Here is a 25,583-nt window from a genome sequence, read left to right on the forward strand (position 1 = left end):
CCTCACGGAAAACACATTCCTGAGTATTTGCAACAATAAAAATTTTAGCTACTTCCTCCATCCCAAAATTATAAATATCTTGTTAGATATTTTATATATTTTTAAATTTTTGTCTGCTCTACCCATACTTCATGAAAATGGCCATTATTAGCAGGCACACTTTTCATTATTCAAACTTCATTGATTTCAGAATTTGAAATATAATCTGATGGGACAATGGGATGGTGGTGGTTTTGCTAATTACAAAACAGAATTTTGGTTAATAATGCATTATTAGTTTAGGAGGGGTGGAGATTTGATAGTAGGTAATTGCTATGGAGAAAATAAAATGCAAGGTGCATGCTACTTAAGCAGTTGCTAATTCTAAATGTTTTTCTGCAATGTATCAGTTGTATGGATCACAATGAATATGATAGCATCGTTCCAAGTTATTTTGATCACTGTAATGAATTAGTGTTGGTGCCAGCCCAGGTGACATTTTTTGATAAAGTAATAAAATGAAAGTGTGCATGTTGGTGGAACATAGGCATTGTCCCTTAGGGTGATTCTCCTGTAGTTCTATTGAGTATATTAAGGAACCCACAAAAGTATACTTGGTAAAGAAATGATCTCATTTAAACCATAATAACACTGCACTTTGACTTTTATTCCCATTTACAGGTGAAGAACTAGAGGTTCGGAAGTATTAAGTGACTTAGCAAGGACTGTATTACTGAAAAAATACAAAGACGGGTTCAAATGCAGGCCTCTCCAGCAATCAAATTTATGACCTTTCTTTTTTACTAAACAGCACCTAAACTGTGTTAAAGTGTGCTTTTGTAAATGTTGCAACTATTAAAATTTCTTTACTGTGCAGTGCAAGATCACTTTTAGTATGTTGTCATCTTTTACTTTTTAATCATTTAATCAATAAAGATTATATCAATATTTGGAGATCTCACAAATATGCTTGTTTTTCCCCCTTGAAGTCCAGTATTTTGGGTGTTTGGGTAAAGTAAGAAGGCCTCCTTGAAGTTAATTTTGATATTCTTAATGGTCCCCTTTTCTATGTTTTTAAAGAATACAGTAATTATAACACATTCTACTATTTGACTAAAGTTAAGCAATATTTTGAAAAGGTTGCCTCAGTAAATTTTTCAGGAAACTATTAAAGTACAAAGTGAAGTGAATGTTGCAGTTTTTAGTGCTACTCCTTTTCTTATTTTAACCCGAATTTCTAACTCCTCTTAACTTTGAAAGTAAGCCAGTGCTGAGAAGGGAGAGGAGGCAATGCCTAGGCAGGAAGCGAGCTGAGACTCGAGAATGGGCTTGCGGCAGCTGAGAAAGGCCTGGGTATTGGGGCACAGTGAAGATAGACTGGAAGTGACTCCTTACACAGCCAGGCACCTTTGCATTTTCCCATGCACCCCAAAATAGGTCTTTGCATCAAAGAGAATACGTTTACCTCTAATCCCCAGTTGATTTTCAAGATATTCTAACAAAATCTGACACAAAGGAGCATTAAGCAAAAAAGAAATCACCCTACCTCTCATGCAAAATGAGGCCAAAATACCATAGTTGATGATATATAAAATATCACGCATGTATCTAAGTGTACTATTTATATCCAGAAACCACCCTATGAGGAGGAAAATGTGTTATTTTCTTCTGTCTGCATACCAGAGAAAAATCATAGGTTAATAAAATTCCTCAAACAATTTAACCAGCTCATCAAATGATTAATCTATCTGTCTGGGGTATTTTTACTAACATAGATGAGGCTTGTGATTTGTCTTCGTAGTGTCTTAGAATAGTTGTCGAGTTATTTTGATCACTGGGATAAATGAGTTCGAGATGGTAACTCAGGTAACATTTTGTTCACAGTAAAAGTGCTCTGCAGGTGGATGGAGGATATGCATTGCCTTTTAGGGTAGCGCCATTATAGCTCTATTTCGTATATGTTATATGTTCAAGAATCCAAGAAAGTATTCAAATAATAGCTGGAAATGACCCTTCAGTACATACTAATTTTACTAATTTTCTGTTTAACCAGCAGGAAATAATTACACTCTTCTGAGTGGCACAAAAGTTATCCACAGCAGCGAAGAGGCCAACCTTTGGGTGCTCATCGTTGGGTTGGTCCCTTTCAGCAACTACACTGTGACAGTGAACGCTTTCAACACCCGAGGCAGCTTGACAAGCAAGCCTGTATCCATCGCGATGCCTCCAGGGGGTAAGTCCATGGAAAATATTGCCTCTTTAATTTTATATAAATGCCCCAGAACTAAGCCACCACTGAACGCCTTGTTTATTGTTGGAATTAATTTTTATTTTTAGACCTCAAAGGCTCAATTGTATTTCTGGTTGTTGGGTGGTTTGATTTGGTTTTATTGAGATGCTTTGATCAATATTCTTGTATTGTCTTGCTATTGCTTTCTTGTGCTCTGTGTATTGTGTGCTGCACACATACACATATATCTCTGGCTTTCTGCATGTTAAGAAGATTGGAAAAGGGTTTTTTTTGGAGAAGCACCGCTTAGGTTCAAAGTTTATATTTTTTGCATTTCAGCTTTGGTTTTCTTTTTTTTCTTTCTTTCTTTTTTTTGGGGGGGGGGGTACCGGGGATCGAACTCAGGACCTTGTGCTTGCAAAGCAGACGGCAGAACCACTGAGCCAAATCCCCGGCCCCAGCTTTGGTTTCCTACTGTACATGGTTCTCTTCCTTCTTGTTCTCTGCAAAGCTATCCTAGATGTCCACTTAAGCCCTTCCAGTTAATGTAGAGAGCAGTGTGCAGGTAACAGATGCGAAAACTCTCCTCACACCTCTGATAAACACCTGTAAACACCACATCCGGGTGATGCTCCCGCCAGTGCTACTTCCCTATGTGAAATGTTGTACTTTCTGGGTATTTTATTTTATTTTTCTACTTAAAATTGACCCAGCCTATTGAAAATTATCACAATTGTCATTACTGTTATCTGCAATCAACTCCACCCTTGTCCTAACTGTGGGAACTAACTGCAAGGAGGAAAACTGCTCAGGCCCTTGAGCCTGAGAAACAAGCCTCAGAATAGCAGGAGCAAGGCCCACAGCGGTGGGTGCTCGGCTATGTGGGCCTTCCCACAATACCCCAGTGTTGAGGGCCTCCCGACACTGGCGTCTGCAGCCAAACTTCTGGGACTCAGCAAGCTCCACATCCATGGAGAGAAAGAAAGATGGCTTACAGTGTGTGTGGAACCTCTTTCCCCAGGAAGTGACCCCTCACCGGTCGTGCTGGAACTCACTAGCTCCCTTTTAGGACATTATAAAAATCAGTGACTAGATGTAGAACAGAATCTTGAAACTAAATGGCAGAAGCCGTGTTGTTCGAGAAAAGGATGCCTAAAAGGACTTCTTAGGGCTGGCCCAGGTGAGCTCATATTATATTTAGGAGCCAAGAATTCATAGGGGCATTGAACTGAGATAGGTGCCTATCCAAAGCTTGAGACCAAAGTACGGTTCAAACCAAACCAAAGAAGGAGACTGTAGGTGAGCATATCTTTAGTTTTCACTCTAATCTGCCTGCTGGAAATGCTAGAAAATTGTACTGACTCTTAATCCTTAATATTTAATATATTTTATCCACAGTTAGAAATTGGAGAGTAATCAGTGCTTTAGTGAAGATTTTAAGTTGCATAGTAATAAAACTTTCCGATAGGGTATAAGGACTCTTTAATGATTTATAGATGCATTCTATGGCATTTACACTGATTTAGATAATTTATAACTCATACTTGTATTCAGCTTGTGTTCATAAAATAGAACTATTTCAATTCATTATTCATGTATTTAAGAATATGTGGCCATATATATATCTATGATATCTATACAGTGTACGTATATATATATATGGTGTGCATATACATATGGTGTGTATATATATGGTATGTATATTGTGTCTATATATATGGTGTGTCATCATATATATGTGTGTGTGTGTGTGTGTGTGTGTGTGTATATATATATATATATGATGTGAGTCATCACATATATTTTTTTCAATTAAAAATAGCAAGGTTTCCTTGTTACCTGGTTACACACTGTGAACATGCCTGGCAGTTGAGGGTTACAGCATGTAGCCAGGAAGAAATTGGCTCTTGTTTCATGGTGATGCAGTGAGGGAGGTGAGCCAGTCCATTGTCACCTCACGCTCTGCCTGCTTATCTGCATCATCATCATAATGCTTTGTGGGGCCCTGCTCTCTGGTCCAATGGGCTCCTTCCTCCTCTGGACCCAACACCCAGAATTTGGGAAATGGTCCTCCACCAGAAGAGGAAGCACATGTCTTTAAAGACAGACAGAGATCTGCTCAAGTTTATAACAGCCATCAGGACACACTTTCTTTCATCATTACATTGTTGTTGATTACAATTAGGAAACTTATAGCTTTGAAATTATCTTTTTTTATGACCTTGTGGCAGTTTAAAGGTGACAGCTCATTGATTAAATAGGTTTTACTTCATGCTTCCTCTTACCTAATGATCTGAAAACATATTATCCTGATTTACACATAAAAATCATGCTGAAAAGCATGTGACATTCACTGGAATATGTGTGTTTAAGTAGAATTAAATTAGTACTGAGAGTTATTAAAGAAATATTCCATGCCTCTGTCCAGTGAACTGTGTTTCATACTGAAATGAATAACAAATGAACCGATTTACAGAAGTGAACCAATTTATGGGCAGAGGAACTTCTATATGCTATTTACTTTTCCATTATATTTGGATTGTTATTATTATTGCCATTTTCTTGATTTCAATATTAGACCTTTTTATGATGAAGTTGAGTTCCTCATATCTTTCAATGCTAGATTATGCAAGGTTTGTAATGAGAACATCCCCAGCTATGTTTGCTTCTCAATATAGATTAAATACCAGTAGAAGGTTTGAGCAAAAACAAAATCCTATCTTCTTTCTTGATTCAATGTTTGCTATCAAATGTGGCCTGGAAAACCACTTGCAACCTTCTGATCTGGGCAAATCTCACTCAATTTTTAGATCCATCAGAAAGGTATCTCTGGCCAACCAAGGCTGAGAAAGGGTCTTTCTGTATCCCACTGAGCAGTCATATTGTATGGAAATTGCCTGTTTAATTTGAGCATCACAGTTGCTGGGTATAACGTCCTCCTACACAGCTGAGACTGTTTCTTATTCACATTTTTATCTTCAGTGCCTAGACAAAACCTGACACATGGTAGGTGCATAATGAATAATTGGTGAGAGAATGAATAAATAAACCAGTCAAGATAGCTTAATTACCAGTTCAACATTGTAAGCTTATCATTGCTGAGTCCTGCACAGGCTTCCTGTCTAGCTGAAAAACATTATATTGTAGTCAGACTCAAAAATGGAACATCCTCTGTACTGTGTGTTCAGTGGAAGAATGTCATGGTCATATAGATTTAACTACAGCCCTGACTCCCAGGAGGGCAAGAGTATTGGAAGTAAGAAATATTCTCAGGTTTTACCAACTTCACACTCTGATTTCTTCCCATACTGATTGCTTTTGCTCAGATGAGCATAGATGAACAGTTCTGAATTGATACAGGAATCTGGAAGAAGAAGTAAGGGAACATGTTGTAAAGAGTTTTACAAGGGTATGTCATCTCTTAGTTGGGTAGATACAGAATATCTCATTTGCTTGCAGCGAGGTCTGTTTTGCTGATAGCAAAAATATATGATTAAAAATATGATAAATCCATGCTATTTGTAGATAGGAATTAAAGCAAGCAAGATGATGCTGCCACTTCCTCAGCATATACATGTATAATAGAAAATCACAAGCAGCATGCGCTTGTTATTCTAAAATTTTACTTTAGATATTATACGGGAAACTGCAGAAGAAATCTCCTATTTTTAGTAATGTAGCACATGCTCACCTACCCTTATGAACTCAACTTTCTGTGTTTCTTCAATTACTATATTTTTAGGTTGTTTGTAATAACATAATGCTTATATTTAGCACTAAGATACTCTTAGGAGGAAGAATATATTTAATCCTAGCTCTTGAATAGCATTATGGTTCAGGTTCAAGAGTTCTAGGGAAAGAATTTTAAAAAAATGGAATCCAAATGTTAATCCATAAATATGAAACTTTCCTATGGCCTTTACCCCTTCAAGATGTGGAGTTACTAATGGGGTTAGGATTTCAACGCTTAATGGCGCTCGGTGCATTAGTGTTTTGTATGCATGGAATTCAGCATTCAGTGTAATAAGTGGTTGGCATTGGTGATGTCCCTTAATTTGCTTAAATCTAATTGGCTCTTTTATCAGTCAAGCCTGTATGGATTGGCAATTGATCAGGAAGGGTCAGCCATGACCGTGCATGTAGTTACAGTTGCCACCGCGTAATAATCAGCACAGAAGGAGCAAATAGGCTTAGAGGAGGAAGGCGAAGGAGCTTAGAAGTTTTGCAGGATCTTCAAGTTCAGAACAAAGGCATTATCCAGTATATAAATTTTAAATACACTGCATTTTGCCTCCAGTCTTCAACCATTTTTTTTCCAGATGAACTGAAATCTTGTCTGAAACTGTCTTTGTTACATCAAAGACCTGCTCAGAAAGTGAAAAGACGCAGCAGAAGCATAAAAGGGCATAGTTTAAAATGATTAGTGACAAATTCCCTACTGACGAGCTAGAAACAGATTTTTTTTATGAAAGTTTTCTATTTTTCCAAAAGACATCATTCCCTCCTGTTTACCTTTTCCTGGCGGGCTTTAATGGAACAGTGAGAGGAACTCAGAGCTGCCTGAGTTTGTGAAGTTAATCTGCTTTTTAGCTGGCAGTAAATAGTTTGTGACGTATACCTTTATGGTGATGGGAATAATTATAATTTATAAACTTTGTAAAAAATACTAGGCTCAAGGGACGTTTGTATTTTCCCAAATATTGTACCAGAAAATCAAACATGGAGACAAGCGAAATGGTTGTGGGTGGTCTGGTGCAGTCTTCTTGATGCCTTTCTCCCCTGACCCTTCTCCTCACCTAAAAAGTCAGTGAAGGATAAGGAGTGAAATGCATTAGGAAAGAATCCTTAGGAACTTTATAAAAGCACAGACTTTGACATCTAATAATATGAATTTAAATTCACCTCATTCACTCACTGGCCAAGTAGCTATAAGCAAATCCACAGGTATATCTGACCCTCAGTTTGTTCATCCATGAAACAGACTGGATGGTGATTCCTACTAACAGCATTGCCTGGAGAACTAGACAACATCATATATTTAAGGTGCTTGGTGCAGAATTTATGGTAGTAAACATTCAGTGCATGCTATCTGCTTTGTTCTGTTTTTCTAGTCCATTTTCTGTTGCTTTTAACAATGTCTGGAGCTGGGTGCTTTGTAAAGAAAAGAGGGTTATTTAGCTCACACCTTTGCAGGTCCAAGGGTGTGGCTGGGCCCTAGTGAAGGCTCCCGTGGCTATGTCAAGTTGCGGTGGATGGCAGAATTGCAGGAGTGGTTGGGAGAGGAAGAGGTCATGTGAAAGATTTTGGGAGCCTGAAACAGGAGGATGGCAAGTTTGAGCCCTGCCTGAGCAACTTGACAAGACCCTGTCTCAAAAATAAAAAAGCAAAAAATTCAAAAAGGGGTGAGGATAGAGCTCAGGGGAAAGGCTCTGGATTCAGCCTCTAGCACCAAGAAAGAAAGGGGGGGGGGGAGAAAGAGAGGAAGAAAGGAAGAGAAGGAAAGAAGGAGAAAGAAATCCAAATATACATTGAACACAACTTTAATTTTGAGCATATATATATTTATACACCAACCATTTTTTAAAAATAGGTGTCTTAGTGACTTGCCTCATCACTAGGACAAAATACCTGATGCCCACAACATCAGGGAAGAGAGGTTTGCTTTGCCGTGTGTTTCAGTCCAGGGTATGATGGCCCCAAGGCAGGACAGTATGGCAGAGGGGCCTGGCAGAGGAGACTGCTCACAGCATGGCAGACAGGAAGCCAGGATGAGAGATGCAAATAAGCTTCTGGGTCACATGCTCAGTGGCACGCCCCTTCCAGCCAGGTCAGCTATGAGCCTCATAACCCAATCACCGTCCAAGGGTTCTATGATCACAAGAGGCATTAGGGCTGAGTTGTTTTTCACAAGGTTGCTTTGCTGCTTATAACTCTAGCATCTTTATTACACAAGCAACACCTATGATGCTTAGTTTAAAAAATAATTAAGGAATCTAATTACACAATCTTTCTAGGTTTTTAATAATTTTCTCAGTCCTTCAGTTATTTTTCCTACACTAATATGTCAGCATTGTTTTGTTAAAACATAATCCTTTTAAGTTTTACAAAGCAGTTACTTTTCATAGAAGCAAATTTCTATTATTTTACTAGTGTTCAGTTTAAATGGTATTTAATGACATTGCAAAAACTATAGTCAAAAGCACAACTGACATAACAATTTTGGAAAATACAGCTGATTCTTGGTGAGAGCGTAATTCTACTGGTGTCTGCAGGAATTTGCCCTTGAACTAAAGAGTAATCAGCCCTGGCCCAGAGATTTAGCCCAGTGGTTCTGCCACCTGCCTCACAAGCGCTAGGACCCGAGTTTGATCTGGGTACCAAAAAAAAAAAAAAAAGAGAGAGTAGTCAGCCCTCCATCTCTGTGTATAAAATAAATGAAGAAATCTTTTTTAATCTGGAAAATGAATGAAGAGTAGTTAATAAAGAGACTGTCTGCTATTTAAGAGAAGACAGTGTGCCAAGGTGAAAGCATGATCCACCCTCAAAACATACTACCAGGAGGACCGCACAGCACCACCAACTTATCCTTGTGTTAAAAGGAAGGAAAAAACCCTATAATTGATTATATCTTTTCAGTTGATTAGGAACTGAGTCTGAGTTTTGGGGCACGGTTGCTCAGGGGCACTTATCTCTCTTCTCCACCTTATAAAGGAAAGAATTGGACTTTCCTATTTTCTAATTTCAACCAAAATTCCCTTCTAATGCCTGAGAGGCATAGACTATGGGCAGTACCATTGACCAGCTCTGGGGTGAATGATATCATTTCTTTACACAACCATCCTTAAGAGAATGAGGTGCCATTAGAAGTTCACAATCAGGGATAAACTGAAAGGGAAAAATATTCACCAGGGCACACCTTATGTGATCTTTACTTCCCTCATGTACTATGGCACTGACAACTGTCAAGCATTTCTACACCCCTTAAAATCTCTACTTGGTAAAGTGTCATGATGTTGCTTTTAAAAACCAAAATTGGTAGTTCTCAAACATGTTCAAGTTTACTTGCCTTGTGCAGATAGAGAGCCTATGGGCATGTGTTTTCTGTTTTTCATCTCCTCTGCATCCACTTTGATTTATTTACAAAATATAAGGACAAACTTCAACATGCAGGTGGCCATGGTATATCTTAAGAATTGAATGATTGCAGAGGGACAGAAATTAAAAATAAACTTAAGGTTAGAAATTGAAATAAGCAATAGGGTAAGATGGTATATTGCTTTCTTCAGAGGGTAGAAAGTGAGATGAGATTAACTGCCTTTTATAATGTAAAAGCCACAATGAAGATATAGGATGGTGAGGAGTAGCATTCTTTAAAACAACACCATTCTACCACATAAACAGATGGTTTGTCCTTACCTTGGTATGTTAAAAGCTACACAATTTATATCACACTCAGTTCATATGAATCTTTTGAATAGTGGTACATAATGTTTTACTTCGGTGTATGTCTTCCAAATGTGCTGTTATTTTTTCCCCTAGGAAAAAAAAAATCAACCAGTTGAAAGTAATAAAGTAGGTGTATTCAACAAATAAAATATATTTAAATTCTAAATAAAACAGTGTACTTTTGAAAATACATACACAACCCATTTAGTTTAACCCTTTCTGTCTCTCTACTGTGTAGTAAAAATAGGACCTCAATATTTATGTCTCCCTTAAACAAGCTCTCAAATAGTTTTCTGGAAATTCTTCCCTTTTGTTTTTTGGAATTTATAGTTGGCGCTGCTCTGTGCTTGTGTGTGTGTGTGTGTGTGTGTGTGTGTGTGTGTGTGTATGCCTGTTTGTAAAATTCAGATCATGGGCCGAAGAGAGGAATGCATCTTTCTTTTATAGTTTCTGAACCTGTCTTCAGTTTACATATTCACCACTGTAACAATGAACTTTCTGCGTATAAAAATACTTCAGAAAGGCAGGGACTTCTGAGCCCTGGTGAAGGAGGGAGGGGACTTTGAAGTGTGCCTACCCTGGGCTCCACAGGCCTCCAGCAAAAGCTGCTGGCCTCACACATTTGCATACTCTCATGTGGGCCCCACGCACAATTAAATGCTGTCTTTAGCGCATCCTGGGGCAAGACAGAGAAACTCCCCAAAACTCAATTAAAATCACATTTTTCCTAGTTTACCAGGGGAGAGGGGTAAGAAGTATTGTTCCTTTAAGTTCCATTGATATTTTTAAAAATCATATTTTAAAAAAGAAAAAGTACAATTCCCTTTTCTGTTTTTCATCTTGGAAAAAGTTTTATCTATAACTTTAAGGCTAGAAAAACTCCTATCTCTCTGACGGGCTCTGCGGTTTGAAAGCAACTTGAAGTTTTCTTTGAATTCTTATAGTGCCCTAAAGAAATTTTTGCTTTGTTTCTTCAGAATAATCTCTTATTCTTTTATTGTTTTCTTTTTTTTATCATAGACAGGCTCTATGCCTGCTTTCCATAAAATTCTAAGAGCATTTACCTGCCTGTAGAAATACTCTTATAAAAGTGAGATGATCTTTAATGTATCTTAAATGTTTAGAGACCATATTTCCAATCTTTTTTCTTCAGCAGCATAAGAAAATCCTGTAGCAGCTCTGTAAGGGTGTGGAGAACACCTAGCCTCTGAGAATTCCAGACTCCTGTGAAAACTAGACACAGGCATCACAACTACTGTGATATTTATGATTATTCATTAATTGGGACAAATTAAACTAGGAATATGAGGTTGCCTGATACATACATTATAAAATTAATCTTTTGTGGTTTTTGTTTTTTAATTTCAGTAGTACCATGCCTGTCTGCAATATGACATTCCTTATAAGGAGTTGGTGCATGTACAATTAGGTACAGTAAAAGGTAAACAGCAAATTAATATCAAAACTGGCACAAATTTCCTCTGCTTTTATAATTTAGTGGAAAGGCCATTCTTATTCAGGTCTTAGTAACCTCAGCATAGGATTTCTTTCTTTTCCATAGCAACTTAAGGACTTTCATCTTTCACTTAAAGGAAGAACTTTAAGGCTTCTCTTTGGCAAGTGACTCGCTGGTAACTCTACGCTCCCACTTTGGGACCATTCTTAAGCAAAGTCAGCGCTACTTGAACATAGCACAGTGGTACAAAGATGACAGACCTGGTAACTGAGCTGGCTCTTAGTGACTAACCAGTAACCAGTGGATACTACATGGACCTGCTGGACAGAAGGACCATTTACAGCCTGGCAGAGACCGAGAGGGAGAGGGAGATTTCATCATAATACTCAGAAAAGCATGTCCGTAATACTGTTCCACACTCACATTCAGGGCACAGAACAAGGCAGAGAGAACAGGCCTTCCTTTCACGTGCTAGGAGAGGAGTTTTCAGCGCAGTCATCACCCAGACCAAGGTACAGCGCTGGTCCTGCTCCCACTTGTTTAACTCCTCCTGCAGGTTCCACAAGGAAAGGGCTGCTGCTCTCTCTGTTTACACCCAGGGAAGACTAGGACACAAGCTTGGCTTGTCACGAGTACGTGAGGGTCACATTTAAGGATCTTCCACGGGCCTCTGCCATCTTTCCTTAGCGGAGGGGGCACGGATCTGAGGCCCCCACAGGGGCCGGAAGGATCAGCTTGACTAGGGCAGTACCAGATCCGATTTCAGGGGAGCCACTTGGTAGACTTTGGGTCCTGGGAACCTGTTCCTGAGCGACTAGCTAGCTTCCCTAGGGTAGCAGCAAGATCTGCGCTCTTCAGTGTACCAGCCAATCAGGGAGGAAAAGGCCAGCTAACTCAGTTGTTATAGTTTACAAGGAAGCAGGAAACGGAAGCAACGTTCGTGGCACACACTGTGTGTGGCACATGGGCCCGCCCTCTCCCAGGGTGATGACGGCCTCTCACTGATGCGCGAAGTAGTGTGACCAACTTCTTTCATACTTACCATGAGCTTCTACCGTGTTCTTGAATTTAATAGAGGCAGTGTTTACAATAGCTCTATCTAGAAGAAGAGATTCATCACCTTTCTGAAAATATTTTTCTGTACTCTCAGCTCTTGATTGTCGCATGTTAGAAGATGTGGATTTTCACATTTGGTTTGCTGTTGTAGAAACCTTTGTGCAAGCAAGGAAGAGAACATTTCACTAAAACTCGTTTGAACACATTTACTCGGAATAACAGTACGTAACAATGGCGTCATTATTGTTGATTACTAAGTTGTCCACTCTTAGGGCCTATTTACTTGTAGAATTCAGTTCTTTCTGTATCTCAAAGGACATGAGAAGTGATTGCTTAATTATGCATAATTATACTCCTGGAAAGAGAGGTCTAATTTATCCAATGGTATTAATTTTGGAAAATTAAAAACTTCATGCAAATCAAGGAATAAAGCCTATATTTGTAAAAATGAATACATGAATGAGTGAATCTTTTTCTTCCTAGACTAAAACAATTTTCCATCAATAGATTTAAGATGCTGCAGTCAGGTGAGGACAGGCATTCACAAACAGAATATTCTAGATTCCCATGCTGTGAGCAGTGTGACTATGTGGAGAAATCACTCCCTTGCCTGGACTATCAGAAAGGAGGAATATCTATCAAAAATACTTATTAAAATCTTTATCAAATCTGAAATTGGGAGCATAGCCACAGAAAAAGGCTTGAATCTTACTCACTCATTGACTCTATAAATTCAAGACAAATCCCTTAAATTTTGCCTTTGTTAAACAAATGGACAGCAGAGTCTGTCAAACTCTGGAATTCAACTAGCCAACCACCCACCTCCCTGCACTCTCACTTGCTGACTGTGTAACCCTAGAGAGGCCTCCCCTCCCTAAATCTTAGACACACCACCCCCCATCTGAAAAGCAGTTTCTAATGCCAGAACCCTCCTGAACAGGTTTGGACAATAAAGAACATGTGTACAGAGAAGATTCCTAACACCCAAGTAGGTGTCCAACTACTTGTGTAAAAATTATAAAGCATGACACATATTAAGTAGGACATGTACATAAGCTATCCCTACCTCCCCGAAAATTCAGCTAACCCATAAGCACTTAAATTTGTATTTTCCATAATGATTCCAATTATGGCCTCTTAAAACCAAATGTAAGGAAACAGCAGCATGGCTGTGGGGTGCTAAATTATAAGTGAGAACTAATTTGAAGATCAAAGATACTCTTGGGGAGATATCACTTGACTGGGAGGAGAAGTGGAAATGTCTGCCTCTGTCTGTCTCGTATATTTGTTCTCTACGTCTTGGAAACCTCCCTCCCCACAATTTCTGAATCTTGATGTTTAATTTAACACAAAGGTCTTTGAGCAGCACAACAGGGGGCTGTCCCTGGTAGTTCTGGCATTGAGGAAATTGAAATGTACATGTTTTTTTCTCATTTATCAAAGAAGGCCAAGAATCTAAAGTGACATTTCATATCAAATGAATTATGGACTGTGTACTTTGTACCTAGGGGAACAACAACTAAATTAGGGTTTTAGATAAAACTGAGAGCAAGAGAGACACACACAAAAATAGGTTTTTAATAAAACATACAGTAATTTCTGTTACTGTGTCTGACAGGGACATGGCTGGCTGCCTACAGAGGCAGAGTACTTGGAAATCCGTAAGATTTAAATGTATTTGAGGGAGATTTTTCTCAGAAAAAATTTCTCATGTTGCTAGCTATGGCCAGTGGAACATTCTTGATAATCTTGGCTTTTTATGAATTCCTAATTTCTTAGAAAACATTTGCAAATTCTTATTTCCTAAGAAAATGAGACTAGGAGTTGTTGGGGTGAAGGCGAGTATCTGAGATAAAAATGACAGGCATAAAAGCTCCACATTCTGTGCCCCTCTGATATCTGTACCACTGACACACAAACACACATGTGTGTGCAAACTGTTCTGCTGATTCATGGCATGGATCCTAAAAGCAGCCAGATTTGATCCAAATCTTAACTTCCCCTCCTATGAGCTCTGTGGCCTGGAGCAAGTTACAAAACCATACTTTGCCTCAATTCGCTCCATCTGTAAGATGGGAGGAAATATCAGGGACTGCCTCAGAGGGCTACCAGCGAGGACACGGTACCATCTGTGCACCGGAAAATTGTCCATTACCTGACACAGTCTCATCCTCTCCTAGGAGTGAGACTGGGCGCAGTCACAAAGTGACTGCCATGTCCTAAAGTCTAAGAAGCATTAGGATTATACTTTCAAGGTCAAAAGAAGACCATGTCACCGTCATGCAATATGCTCGATGATCATTTTTAAATAACCAATTGAAAATTTTTGGGAATTGGCAGTATTTTCTTCTTCCCGGCAAAGCTGTGTTTGGATTATCGTGCTATTCTTCAAAAATAGGTAGTCTGATTTAGGCTGCATACAATTATAAAAATGGCCATTAATATGAATACTTTTGATTTAGACTTCTAAATTTTCCCAAATTCATTAACCTAAGCATGACACAATTCTTTGATATTAATCTTATTTGAGTTCTGATATCAAAATTGTACAGCATAACAATTGTGTGGTTAAATTACTAGAAACAAATAACTACCAGTAAAGTCTTGATTACATATTTTCTTCACATAAATCTAATTATATGATTACAAATCATTGCTGTGGTCAAAGGAGCATAAATTTTTATTCTCAAATTTTGATTCTAACTCTGCTGCTATGAGCTGAAATCAGTTCTTAGAAATCTTTCAGCATTTTAATTCTTGTAATGCCTATTGTTTTGCTCTTCCTAGTGGAGAATGTGAAATTAATGACATATTGGGCTAAGAGATGCCATCTGAGCTAATTCCAGATGTTACAATAAAATCTCATAGCCTGGGTAACTCATAAAAAACAGAAATTTACTTCTCACTATCTTAGTTCCTTTCTTATTACTGGGACAAAATACTCGACGGCCACAAGTTAAAAGAAGAAAGGTATATTTTAGCTCACAGTAAATAGAGCTTTCTTTTCAGTCCATAATCGTCTGGCTCCAAGGCAGGGCAGCATGGCAGAGGGGTGCTATGGCTTGTATCTAGATATCCCCTCAAAGCCTCATGCAGTTGCAGGTGGGGCTTTTCAGAGGTGAATGGATCTAGGGTGTGTGACACTGGGATTAAGGATGTGGTGCTAGGATTGATTCATGGTGTGATGCTAGGATTATGGGTGGCCCAACCTGGCTGTACTAACTACCCTAAGAGCATGTAGCCTGGAAAGAATATAAGGAACAAAAAGAAGGCTACTGTTGTTGCTTGTCACTTGCTGCTGGCTGCTTGCTGTTTGCTACTTCACTGCCTTGCTGCCTTCTGCCTGCCATGGACTGTTTCCCTTCTGCAATACCCCTCTGCCATGCCACTCTGCCTTAACACCAACCAACTACGGACTGAAACCTGTACAGACTGTGAGCCAAATAAACCTTTCCTGCTTTAACTTTAGTGTTGAGTATTTTGCCTCAGCAACGAGAAAAATAACTAAGACAAGGGGCATGGCAGAGGAGAAACAGCTCATGGTGTGACAAACAGGAAGCAGTGAGCCTTCTTTCTTTTTCTTTGTATTCCATCCAGGCTGCAAGCCTGCTGCTTGGTGCCACCCACACCCAGGGTGCAGCATCCTTCTTCAGTATCCATCACCCCCACCCAGAACTATGCTAAATCAATCCATTGATTAAACCAGTATCACACACCCATGAGTACATGAGGCTTTGGGGGGACATCTACATATGACCCCTAACATTCACAGCTCTGGAGTCTGAGCAGCCCAAGAGCAAGGCACCACCAGGTTTGGTGCCCGGTGACAACCTGCTTCCTCACAATTAGCCATCTTCTCCCTCTGACCTTACTGATGGAAGAAGCTGGAGTCTCTCTAGGGTCTCTCTTATAAGGGCAGTAATGCCATTCACGAGGGCTCTGCCCGGTGAGCCAGGTGCTTCCTAATACCACACTTCTGGATACTGTTACCTAACAGGAGAGGGTTTCAATATATAAATATGGACTCCATAACATAGACATTTAAACCATAGCAGATGCCCCATATATAATCTGAGTATCTTCTGCTTAGATCTTAGATGTTAATTTAGTAATTAATTCATCAGTTTGAACTTTAGATGAGATCCTATGGTTAAGATGATCTGTATAACCAATTCCTTCTGATTTTTCAATCATTAAATGTCTAAAATTTTTACTCAAAGATCACTAAATTTCTAGGTTCTTGATTATATCCTAAAATAGATTCAAGGCCATCATAAAGAAAGCATAAATAGTTTATTCTCTTCATTACATAAGTCAGGTTTTTTCTTTCCTATTGTTCTTGTTAGATATGTTCAACAGAGATAATTCCTAACTCTTTCTAAAGACAGTGGTTTTGACCCCGCTGAATTTACTCATGGTTCAAATTATTTATTAACCTTGCTAAGCATATCTATTTTTAATTTCAGAAAGGCTAAATTCTTCAGAGAATTATTTTAAGTGAATAAACTATATTTGAACTAAAAATAGAATAAAATTAATCAACTGATATTTTTGTTGTACATGCTTTAAATTAGTTTTCCAACTGAAGACATATTCTAAACAAAGGGTGTTCAAACAACCAGCTACTCAAGAAAGAAGAATTTAATCTATGCCGCCTGGCAACTAATTGGATAAAAATGATGGTATTCAAAATAATAGGAATACTAAGATACACTCTCAAGAGCTCTCAGAGGAATTCAAATGTCAAAAGCAAAGGCTTTAATAGAGTGTCTAAATTGAGGAAATCTCTGTAAGGAAAATTCGGTTGGTAGTTTGAGATACAACCAAAAAATAATAATTCTGGGCATTATGACCACCCACTTTATGGCCTCCAATTAGGCTGACAACACGGCAGTTTCATATTCAGTTGAACAAATTGTGTATCTAATGAAATCTAAAATCCCTATTTTTCTCTGAGCAGCAGATCACATATAGCTTTGGGGCGTTTCAGAATCAGCACAGAGTGACTTTCATATGTCTGATGTTTCCTGCCTAACAAATTCCCCAAAATTATTTACAGAGTGATTTGAAGCAAATCTCTAATCTTAAATCACCAAGAGAGGTAGAGCTGGGGTGTGTTGCCTGGGTCCTGTGGACACTAATGGGAAGGGGAATTTTTTTTTTCTTTCTCCAATGGTCAATAGCAATTGGTATTCAGTGATGTCTTTTTATTCTCATGGCCTTGACCCACCTCTGGCCCCACTTTCTATATTGCTCCTATTATATACTGTAACTGGGGATATCCTTACTTCTTCTCCATTCTAATTAAAGCATTCTTTGTGAACACACAGGCCATTTTTCATTTCATAAAGAAGAATAATTACTTGAGCCAGGTGAGATCTAGCCATTGGCTTTCATATTAGTTTTGACAAATATTTCACCAAATTTGGTGCATATATGCTCAGAGAAATACTGGTGAAGGTGTACATTTTCCTTAGAAGCACAGACCTAAATATGTCGGCGAAATGTCATACCGACTTCAGGTTTTATGCAGGAAGTACTTTATTTTCTTTTGTCAGTGAGATAAGAAATAAATGATGCATTCCTTTATACATATAATTTCTTCCTAACACAGTTTTCTGGACACACACACAGTAGCTTCGTAGAAGTCCTAAAAATCCCATGCTCAATTCCTGGAAACCCCTGATCTGTTCACTATCTCCACACTTTTTCCTGTCTTTATGTCTGTCATTTTGCTCCCCTTCATAAACTGTTTCCATGTGTTCATTATTACATCTTCAGATCACAGAGTAGGGCATGCCGTAGATGCCTTTTAAATATTTGCTGAATTAAAAAATGTTATGTGCACACTTGATATAAATTATGTGTACTTATGTTAAATTATCTAGCACATGTATAATAAAACATCTAAAGAAATGGTTACATTAGTACATAGATATATGTATAGAGTGCCACATAAATACATATATAAAATATACAACCTCCTGTGATGGATTAACTGATGGTTAGCCTGAGAGGGAGCGCCCAGCTGAACTCACAGCGTGATGCTGGACATGGAAGATCCTCCTGAGGATTCTTGCCAAAATGACATGAAAGGAGAATGGGAGGGGAAGATTGCATGCTGCTGATTTTCCAGGAGAAGCTTTGTTGGGGCTGGTTTTCGTGATAAGAACTTGGCTTTTCTCATCGTCAGAGGAGCTCCGGTCTTCGCTGTTCCCAGGAATGGCTGCTGTTCTCTTCAGGAGGCTCTGATCTTGGCCTTGAGTGTTGCCTCCTGGCTCCAGTGCAGGTCCCTCAGCCTGGCATGGGTCCTTCAGGTTTGGGCACAGATTCTGAAGCCTGTAGCACCAGCCCTTGGGCTTTCTTTCCAGCACAGACCCTTCAGTCCTCCGCCGTGGATTCCTCAGCCTCCTGATCGAACTTGCATGAGACCTTGCCATGGGATCTGGGCCCTTGGCTGGCTTCTACAGGTCGCTAAAGTGCGGACAGATCTATTGCACTCTTCTGCATTTGACTTTTTGGGTGAATATTATAAGATACTCCTATCAATTTATGTGTCCTGTATTAATTTATTCCTGATGACAACACTTTACTAATGAGAATACAAATAAGTTTAACTTTCTGGAAAACAAATCATAAACTAATATCCTAAAGAGTAACACTATTCATCCCCATTACCCAACAATTCCAAAATGCATACCTAAAGATGCATTTATTGTCACACTCAAAATAACATTTATAATATTGAAAACAATGTTACTCTAGAACCATCAATATCAGCTTTGTTAAGTGAATACTCTACATCTATAAAAATATCACACGCATTTATTTTTTTAATTACTGAAATATCTAATGGCACAAGGAATTTACATCATGTCATAATGTAAAATTAATAAATAATATGCCAATGCTCATCACCTCTTTAAAAATTAAGCATACGTATATTTGCATAGGGACAGAAACAGAAGAGATCATTATGGTAGTTTAGCAGTGGCTATCTCTGGGTAGTATAGTTATGGATACATTTTCTTCATTGTTTTGGTAATTTTCAAATTTTCTAACATAGCATATACTTACTAGAAAAATATATACTTTTTTAAAAGTTCTGTTCTGCTGAAACTACACTTTACTATTTGCCATTTTTTAGCATTTGTTTATAAGTAGAAATAAGAAATATAATGTCAAATCTCAAGTAGTGTATCTTACCATTTCTTTAGCGTCTTATGGCAAAAAGCCACAGCTAGACTTAAATTTCGGTTTGACTTGGAGTTGAGAGATGAAGCATGGTCTTATAAACAAAAAAAGACACGCATAGAACCATAGGTTGCATTTACTTTGACTCCTAAGATTTTCTGATGTCAACTTTCAAGTAGTGAAGAAGAAACACAGAGAATCAGTGATAAAATGATTAGGTCCTGAAGTAGTATTTCCAACTAATTTTGACATTGACCAAGAACGAATTTCTCTGGACTTTCACTAATTCCTGAGAACTAGCAAATGAACACCAATAGCGGTGAGGATCCCTATGGAATAAGGGACAACCAGGGAAGTATTATTTAAAAATACAACTTAGAAAATAAGATCAACCTTTATTGAAGCTTATGTATTTAGCATTATATGTAGTTCGCTTTTATAGTTAATATGTTTAATATTCTAAACTGGAAACCATTTGCTCTAACGGGTAAATATGCTGTTCTTGGCATAGGATTAAGAGTGGTGTCTTCCACCTAACCAGTCCTGCTCTGAATCCACATTCCTCAGATTTGTGATGTGAGGCGAAATAGTTACCTTCTCTGAGTTTTGACTTGTAATACAAGAGATAACCCTACAATCGTAGCATATAATTCTGAGGCTTAGAAGTAACTGTGTTAAAGAAACTGGCACACAGTGTGTGTTGAAAAGTGAGCTTTCACAGGCAAATGTTCAGTGCACACGAAGCCTCCTTAACCTACTTGTCACTGTGCAGCGCCTATTTGCGCATCCTTGTGCTCAAGGTTGACTATCCATTTGTTAGCACATCTGCATATTCCTCATAATTAATATCTTTTTAAATGACATATGGCTGAGTGACTGGAAATTGAGTCTTGCCTTCTGTTTTCAATTTGTTCATGACTCAATGACTCAGGATATGTGTCTGAACTTTAATTTTCCGTTCTGGAAAATAGAATTTAAAATCCTCGCTCGTATGTAGCTGTTTCAGAAAATGATGGTGGAATATGTGATCCCAGGGTTTTGAATGTGTGCCAGGTTATTCAGCAATGCAACAAGGGTGCCTAGAGGTCAAAGGCCGTGTTTTCTTTTAGGTTAATGGAGAAAACCTACGTGCAGATGCCAGAGATCTAACCTCCGCTGGGAGGGCTAGCTCGGGGTGGAGTCAGATGTAAGCGCATGCAGCCCAAGGGTCACACTTGTGCGGAGTGAATCAGGAAGAGCTGGAGGGCCTGGGATTCAGAAGTGAGGCTGCCAGCATCGTGAGCCTTGGTCCCCTGAGAGGCGAGGACCAGGGCATCCCTGGAGATGTCTGACTTCCGAATCCCCCGGGGCACGCCTGCCTTGGTGAGGCTATGGATATGATTTCGTGTTGGAGTTCTCTGAGTCGCACCTTATCAGTCTATTCAGTAAAAAATAGATAAGCTTATTCCTCTGTGTGCCTGTTCTGCATTTGTTCGCCCCAGCAAGGACCAGGTGCAGGGTGATATATTCAATATCATTTATTACAAAGTTGAATTTATGTATGAATGAATGTAAATCTCTTTGGTATTTTATTGTAGCATTTTCCCCATTATTCTGAAACACCCATACATACATGCAAAAAAGAAAAAAACACACTGCAAAGTATAACAAGTGGGTGGGATGCACTGAGAAAGAATTGTTGTTTCTCACTAAAGCTTTCTTCCTGTGGTTCCTATGGCTATAGGAGTCACCTGCTTTATGAGGGAAAGGCCTCTATTTTTGCTCTAAAGCTCTCCCCCAAGAGTTCTGTAAATCTGTATGGAGCAAAGTTTTGGGGCATGTATAAATCATTTTCTGCTTGGAGAATTGTTTTAGATACAGTCTTCAAGTGTACATCACTTAAGAGTTTAATAAAATCATATTTTCAAAACATGCTAGCAATCTAGCACAGTTCAATCTGTGATTTATTTATTGTTTAATGTTTTACATTAATTTTGCCTTTGAAAGAAGGTTAAATTTTGAAATTTTACTTAAAATCTCCCTGCCTTGGAATTTATAGCTTGGGGTAGCCGTTTTACCCAGTTGCCAGGTAGGATTAGTGTTTACTGGGCAAAATGTGTTGATTCAGGAGGTTGTCTGTGGAGTGTTTGCCCCATGAGGGTCATATTAAACTCGAGAGAAGCTCTGTGAGCAGCAGAGCATCTTGAAGACAATATATCAGGCTGATGGATGCAGAGCTCTTCAGTTCAGAAACCAGGGTGGAATTATGGCTGGCTCCCTGTGATTGCTGAGGTGCTAAGGAGCCTCCACAGAGTATATCTTGGATAAAAGTGTTAAACAGAGCGGGAGAGAGGGTTCCAGAAAGCAGCAGTAGTGAAAGCATACCGGATGAGTAGCTCTTCATAAATAGCTTAAGGTGATCCTTGTTTGGAAATATAATGAAAGTGTGACCAATTTAATGAGAAGACTGTTTTGTTATCATTTGGAGGAGAATGTACGCCACTTTAGTATTATTATGAGATGGGGCACTCCTCCATCCTTTCTCAATAGTAGAGTAATGCAATTTTTAACATGTGAAGGGATTTTGTTGCATGTTAATACTGGTGTTTTTCATTCATGTCGATGACTTCCAACTAATATTCAGAATTTAGATGGTCAATGATATATATTCTCCTTGATGCAGGAAAAGTAGACAAAAGCCAGTAATCAAAAAAAGAGACGTGGTTTTATACATTCTGCCTCTGGTGCAATTTGGGCTTTACTTTGTTCCCATGTCTTTTCAGTGCTTGTCTTACATGTGTGCCCTTGTTATAAATCATTTAAAGAATATTTATCAAATAAGCAAAGAGCATTGCTTCAAGTGTTTGTGTTGGTAAAGTATCATTGCTAAAGTCTTTAGCACTGAATGTCCTTCAAACCAAGGATTTAGAGCTAAGTTGTTGAACAGTGGGCCCTGGAAGGCAGTGTTCCTGCATTTCCTGTCATGCCTCCCTTTTACTGTGTGTGCTGAGCTGATGGCTTTGCTTTTATTCTGCTCAATGTGACAGTGGGCATCCACAGGAAAGATTTTTGCTGCTTCCCTGTCACGGATTCTACCCTTGCCACATCAGCCTCTGCGTTCACTTCTGCACCATGGGCAGCTGTCCCTGCACCTGGCAACAACAGCAGCCCCATGCCCCATTCTTGCATTCGTGCCCTGCTTTGTCTCCTTGTCCCCACACGGGGACTTTGCTCTGGCAGTGACTCTTTCTTCTCCTACACTGTCACATCCTCCAGTCTCTTGTGAGACACGTCCAATAGACATGCAGATATGATGCCACAGCTCCCAGTCTGCAGAAAACCTGGCTCTGAAAGCATGAGCTTCTGCAGCCGTGGTCCCATTTTTTACTCCCCTTTAGAACTAACTCCTTCACATGGGTTGTGTGAAATCACTGTATCCACTCACCTCTCCCATTTACCCTCTCCTCAGCTCACTCTGTCTGCACCTCACTCCCTAGTCTACATCACTGCATCTCAGCCTTTCCACAGCGCATCTATGTTGGCCTGCAACTCCCATCTGAACCCATTTCTGCAACTTCTTCCTTGATTTCTCCACTAAAGAGTTAAGCATACAATACACCTTTTATGGATAACTTAGACAAAATAAAACCGTTGACCAGCCTGCCATAACCTCGTCTCAGTGCTGTCCATCCCAGGAAGGACACCACCACCTGCCTGAGTCTGTGGGCGGGAAACATCGGCATCATCTTTGGCTCCTTTAATTTTCTGTAAGCAAGCCTTTTCCCACTCAACAGCAAGACTGCTCACCACCTCCTCTTCTGCCTCTCAAATGTAAGGCACCGCTATGCTCTGCCTGGATGCCGCAGTAGGAAAAGCCCTTCTTTCCACTCTTGCCCCTCACCCTGGTATGATAACAGAGCGGTCTGTTAAGTTTAGAGTCAGGTCATGTGCTTTCCCTTACAAAGCTCTGCAGTGGCTCCTGGCCTTATTTAGAGCACAACCCACAGCTCCTGGCTGATGTCAAGCATCCCTCAGGATGCAACTCCACCTGTTCTCCATCTTCCTTTCCATTCTCTCCTCTCCTTCCTTGTTCCGCTGCAGCAGCATAGGCATTTTTTTTGGCCATTCCTGCACAGCAACCAGAGTCTCCTCTCCTTCCTGCTTCTGCATTTGCTGTCCCCTGGCTGGGCTGCTCTTCCTCCAGATGTTACGGCCCCCTCGCTTCTGCCCCAATGTCCCCCAACACATGCCTTCCTATGGTCCCCCCATTGGATCCAAATTACATCTGATAACTAACTGCCTGATCGTTTCCACTTTCTCTTCTCTCACTTTGCTTAATTTTTCTCCAGGGTAGTTATCATCCTCAGTGACATCCTTTCGTGTATCCTTTTGCTCATCATTGCCTGTTCCTACCCATAAATGTAAGAGGTAGGAACAGCGTCTGCTGTACTCGGGCCATTTTCCCTCCGTGGGAAGACCAGTGTTTATCACAGAGTGGAGCCTGGATGAATGTGTATTGAGCAAATGAATAAATTATGAATGAACTCAAGACCCTTGCATGAGATGGATGGCACCTGTAATCTAATCCTCCCACTCATCCCCGGGCATTAGTTAGCCTCAGTGCTCATGGGCAGGCTCTCCTGATTCGTGGGGCACACAAGACATATAAGTGACACAGGGTTGTATGGGAACAAAGATTGGAAATGGACCTTGATATTTCACTTGCTTTTGTTATTAGTCACTTCTCTTGTGGTTCTGATGAACTTACGTTAGAATAATCACAATAATCCTAAAAATTAATATTATAGTATTAAATTATGCTAAAGGAAGTTCAGATCAGTCCAGTGCAGTAATAGTACTGCTAATGATAGTTAACATTTAATAATTCCCAGAGCCCAACATAAGATGCTTTGTATATAGCCCTTGTTCTTCACAACAATCCTACAAGAGAAGGATATTACCCTTATTTTATAGCAAACATAGGCTCAACATTATTAGATGATTTTCCTTTAGCCATAGAGCTTTGCTTAATTTACTTTTATGTTTCTGGCTAGTTGTGGAACAAACGCTGTTATGAAAGGTTCATTCAAGTTATACTTGGTAGAAAAACTAAATAGCCAGAATCATCTTGTTGAAATATCTTAGTAGAATAGGCTTTAGTTTTATTTATTCTTGCTAGGCCTTCTAGAACCATTCAATAGATCTCCCTGTTGGATTCTATCAAGCAGGTATGCTAAATTCAGCACTTATAATTTGATTATAATGTATTTAGCACAGCTTTAGCTCTGCTAGAAAAAACAACACACGTGCAGCAACTGATTTCATGTTTGTGTAAGGGCAGGATGCTGGGAAGTATAGGACAGTATAAGGCAAGGGAGGAAAAATTTAGGGTTCGTATTTTCATGAGTGAGAATTAAGACTGCAATATTCTGTACTCATCAGTACAGAAAAATTCAGTTTTAGCAAAATTCCTTTCCTGCAAAAACAAAAACAAAATTCCAGTTTTGTTCATGAGTAGGGTTCTGCTTAAGGTGACAAGGGGTGACACGGATGGGAGGAATATAGAGCATAAGAGACCTGGACTGCGTCTGTGTTGAGCTGCAGGTCTGCTGATGACAGCAGTAAATTAAAAAGTCTCTAATATTTGCTTCACTAAATCCCCTCCATGTTTGCAATTAGACCAGCAGAAGTACAGGTGGGAAAGTGCCACATATTCATTTGTCTTGCCATTTGGGGGCTGGCTTTTCAGAAGTGAAATACTAATGTAATTGTGTTGAAATGAACAATAAGGAAATGCAGTAGTTCAGGAATGAAAATGTTAAATTAAATGGACCATGTTTAACATTGTTGTTGATCCCGAGGAACAGTTTTTCCAGGATATGGAGCATTTCGATCCCACCCGGCATATGTTCACCACAGTTTTCTCTGCTCTAATTCATCTGTGTTTTTCGACAGCTCCAGATGGTGTGCTGCCTCCCAGGCTTTCATCTGCCACCCCAACCAGTCTTCAGGTTGTCTGGTCTACACCAGCTCGGAACAACGCTCCTGGCTCTCCCAGATACCAGCTCCAGATGAGGCCTGCCCACACCAGCCACGGCTTCCGAGAGTGAGCTTTCTCCCTTGGCCCCCTTGCTCTCAACTGGCTTCTTCCAAGTGCACATAAACTGTTTGAAGAAGAGGCCAGTTCTCATTTTGCAACTGACACAGGTTACCTTTTAAAAGCGCAGATAAAAACAAGTGAGC

General features: G+C 39.4%; 1 protein-coding gene across 1 annotated transcript in view; it reads left to right on the plus strand.

The window, feature by feature from the left end:
- Ush2a (usherin) overlaps nt 1-25,583 on the plus strand; it is a 692,185-nt gene that overhangs the window by 413,115 nt on the left and 253,487 nt on the right. The window contains exons 37-38 of the mRNA XM_013066500.3: nt 2,033-2,212; nt 25,296-25,446. Coding sequence (XP_012921954.2) covers nt 2,033-2,212; nt 25,296-25,446 — 331 coding nt within the window. The remainder of the gene's footprint in view (nt 1-2,032; nt 2,213-25,295; nt 25,447-25,583) is intronic.

Source organism: Heterocephalus glaber, unplaced genomic scaffold (assembly GCF_053883595.1).
Source record: "Heterocephalus glaber isolate CG9 unplaced genomic scaffold, H.glaber_assembly_v1.0 deba00001067, whole genome shotgun sequence".
In the NCBI taxonomy this organism is placed as follows: domain Eukaryota; kingdom Metazoa; phylum Chordata; class Mammalia; order Rodentia; family Bathyergidae; genus Heterocephalus; species Heterocephalus glaber.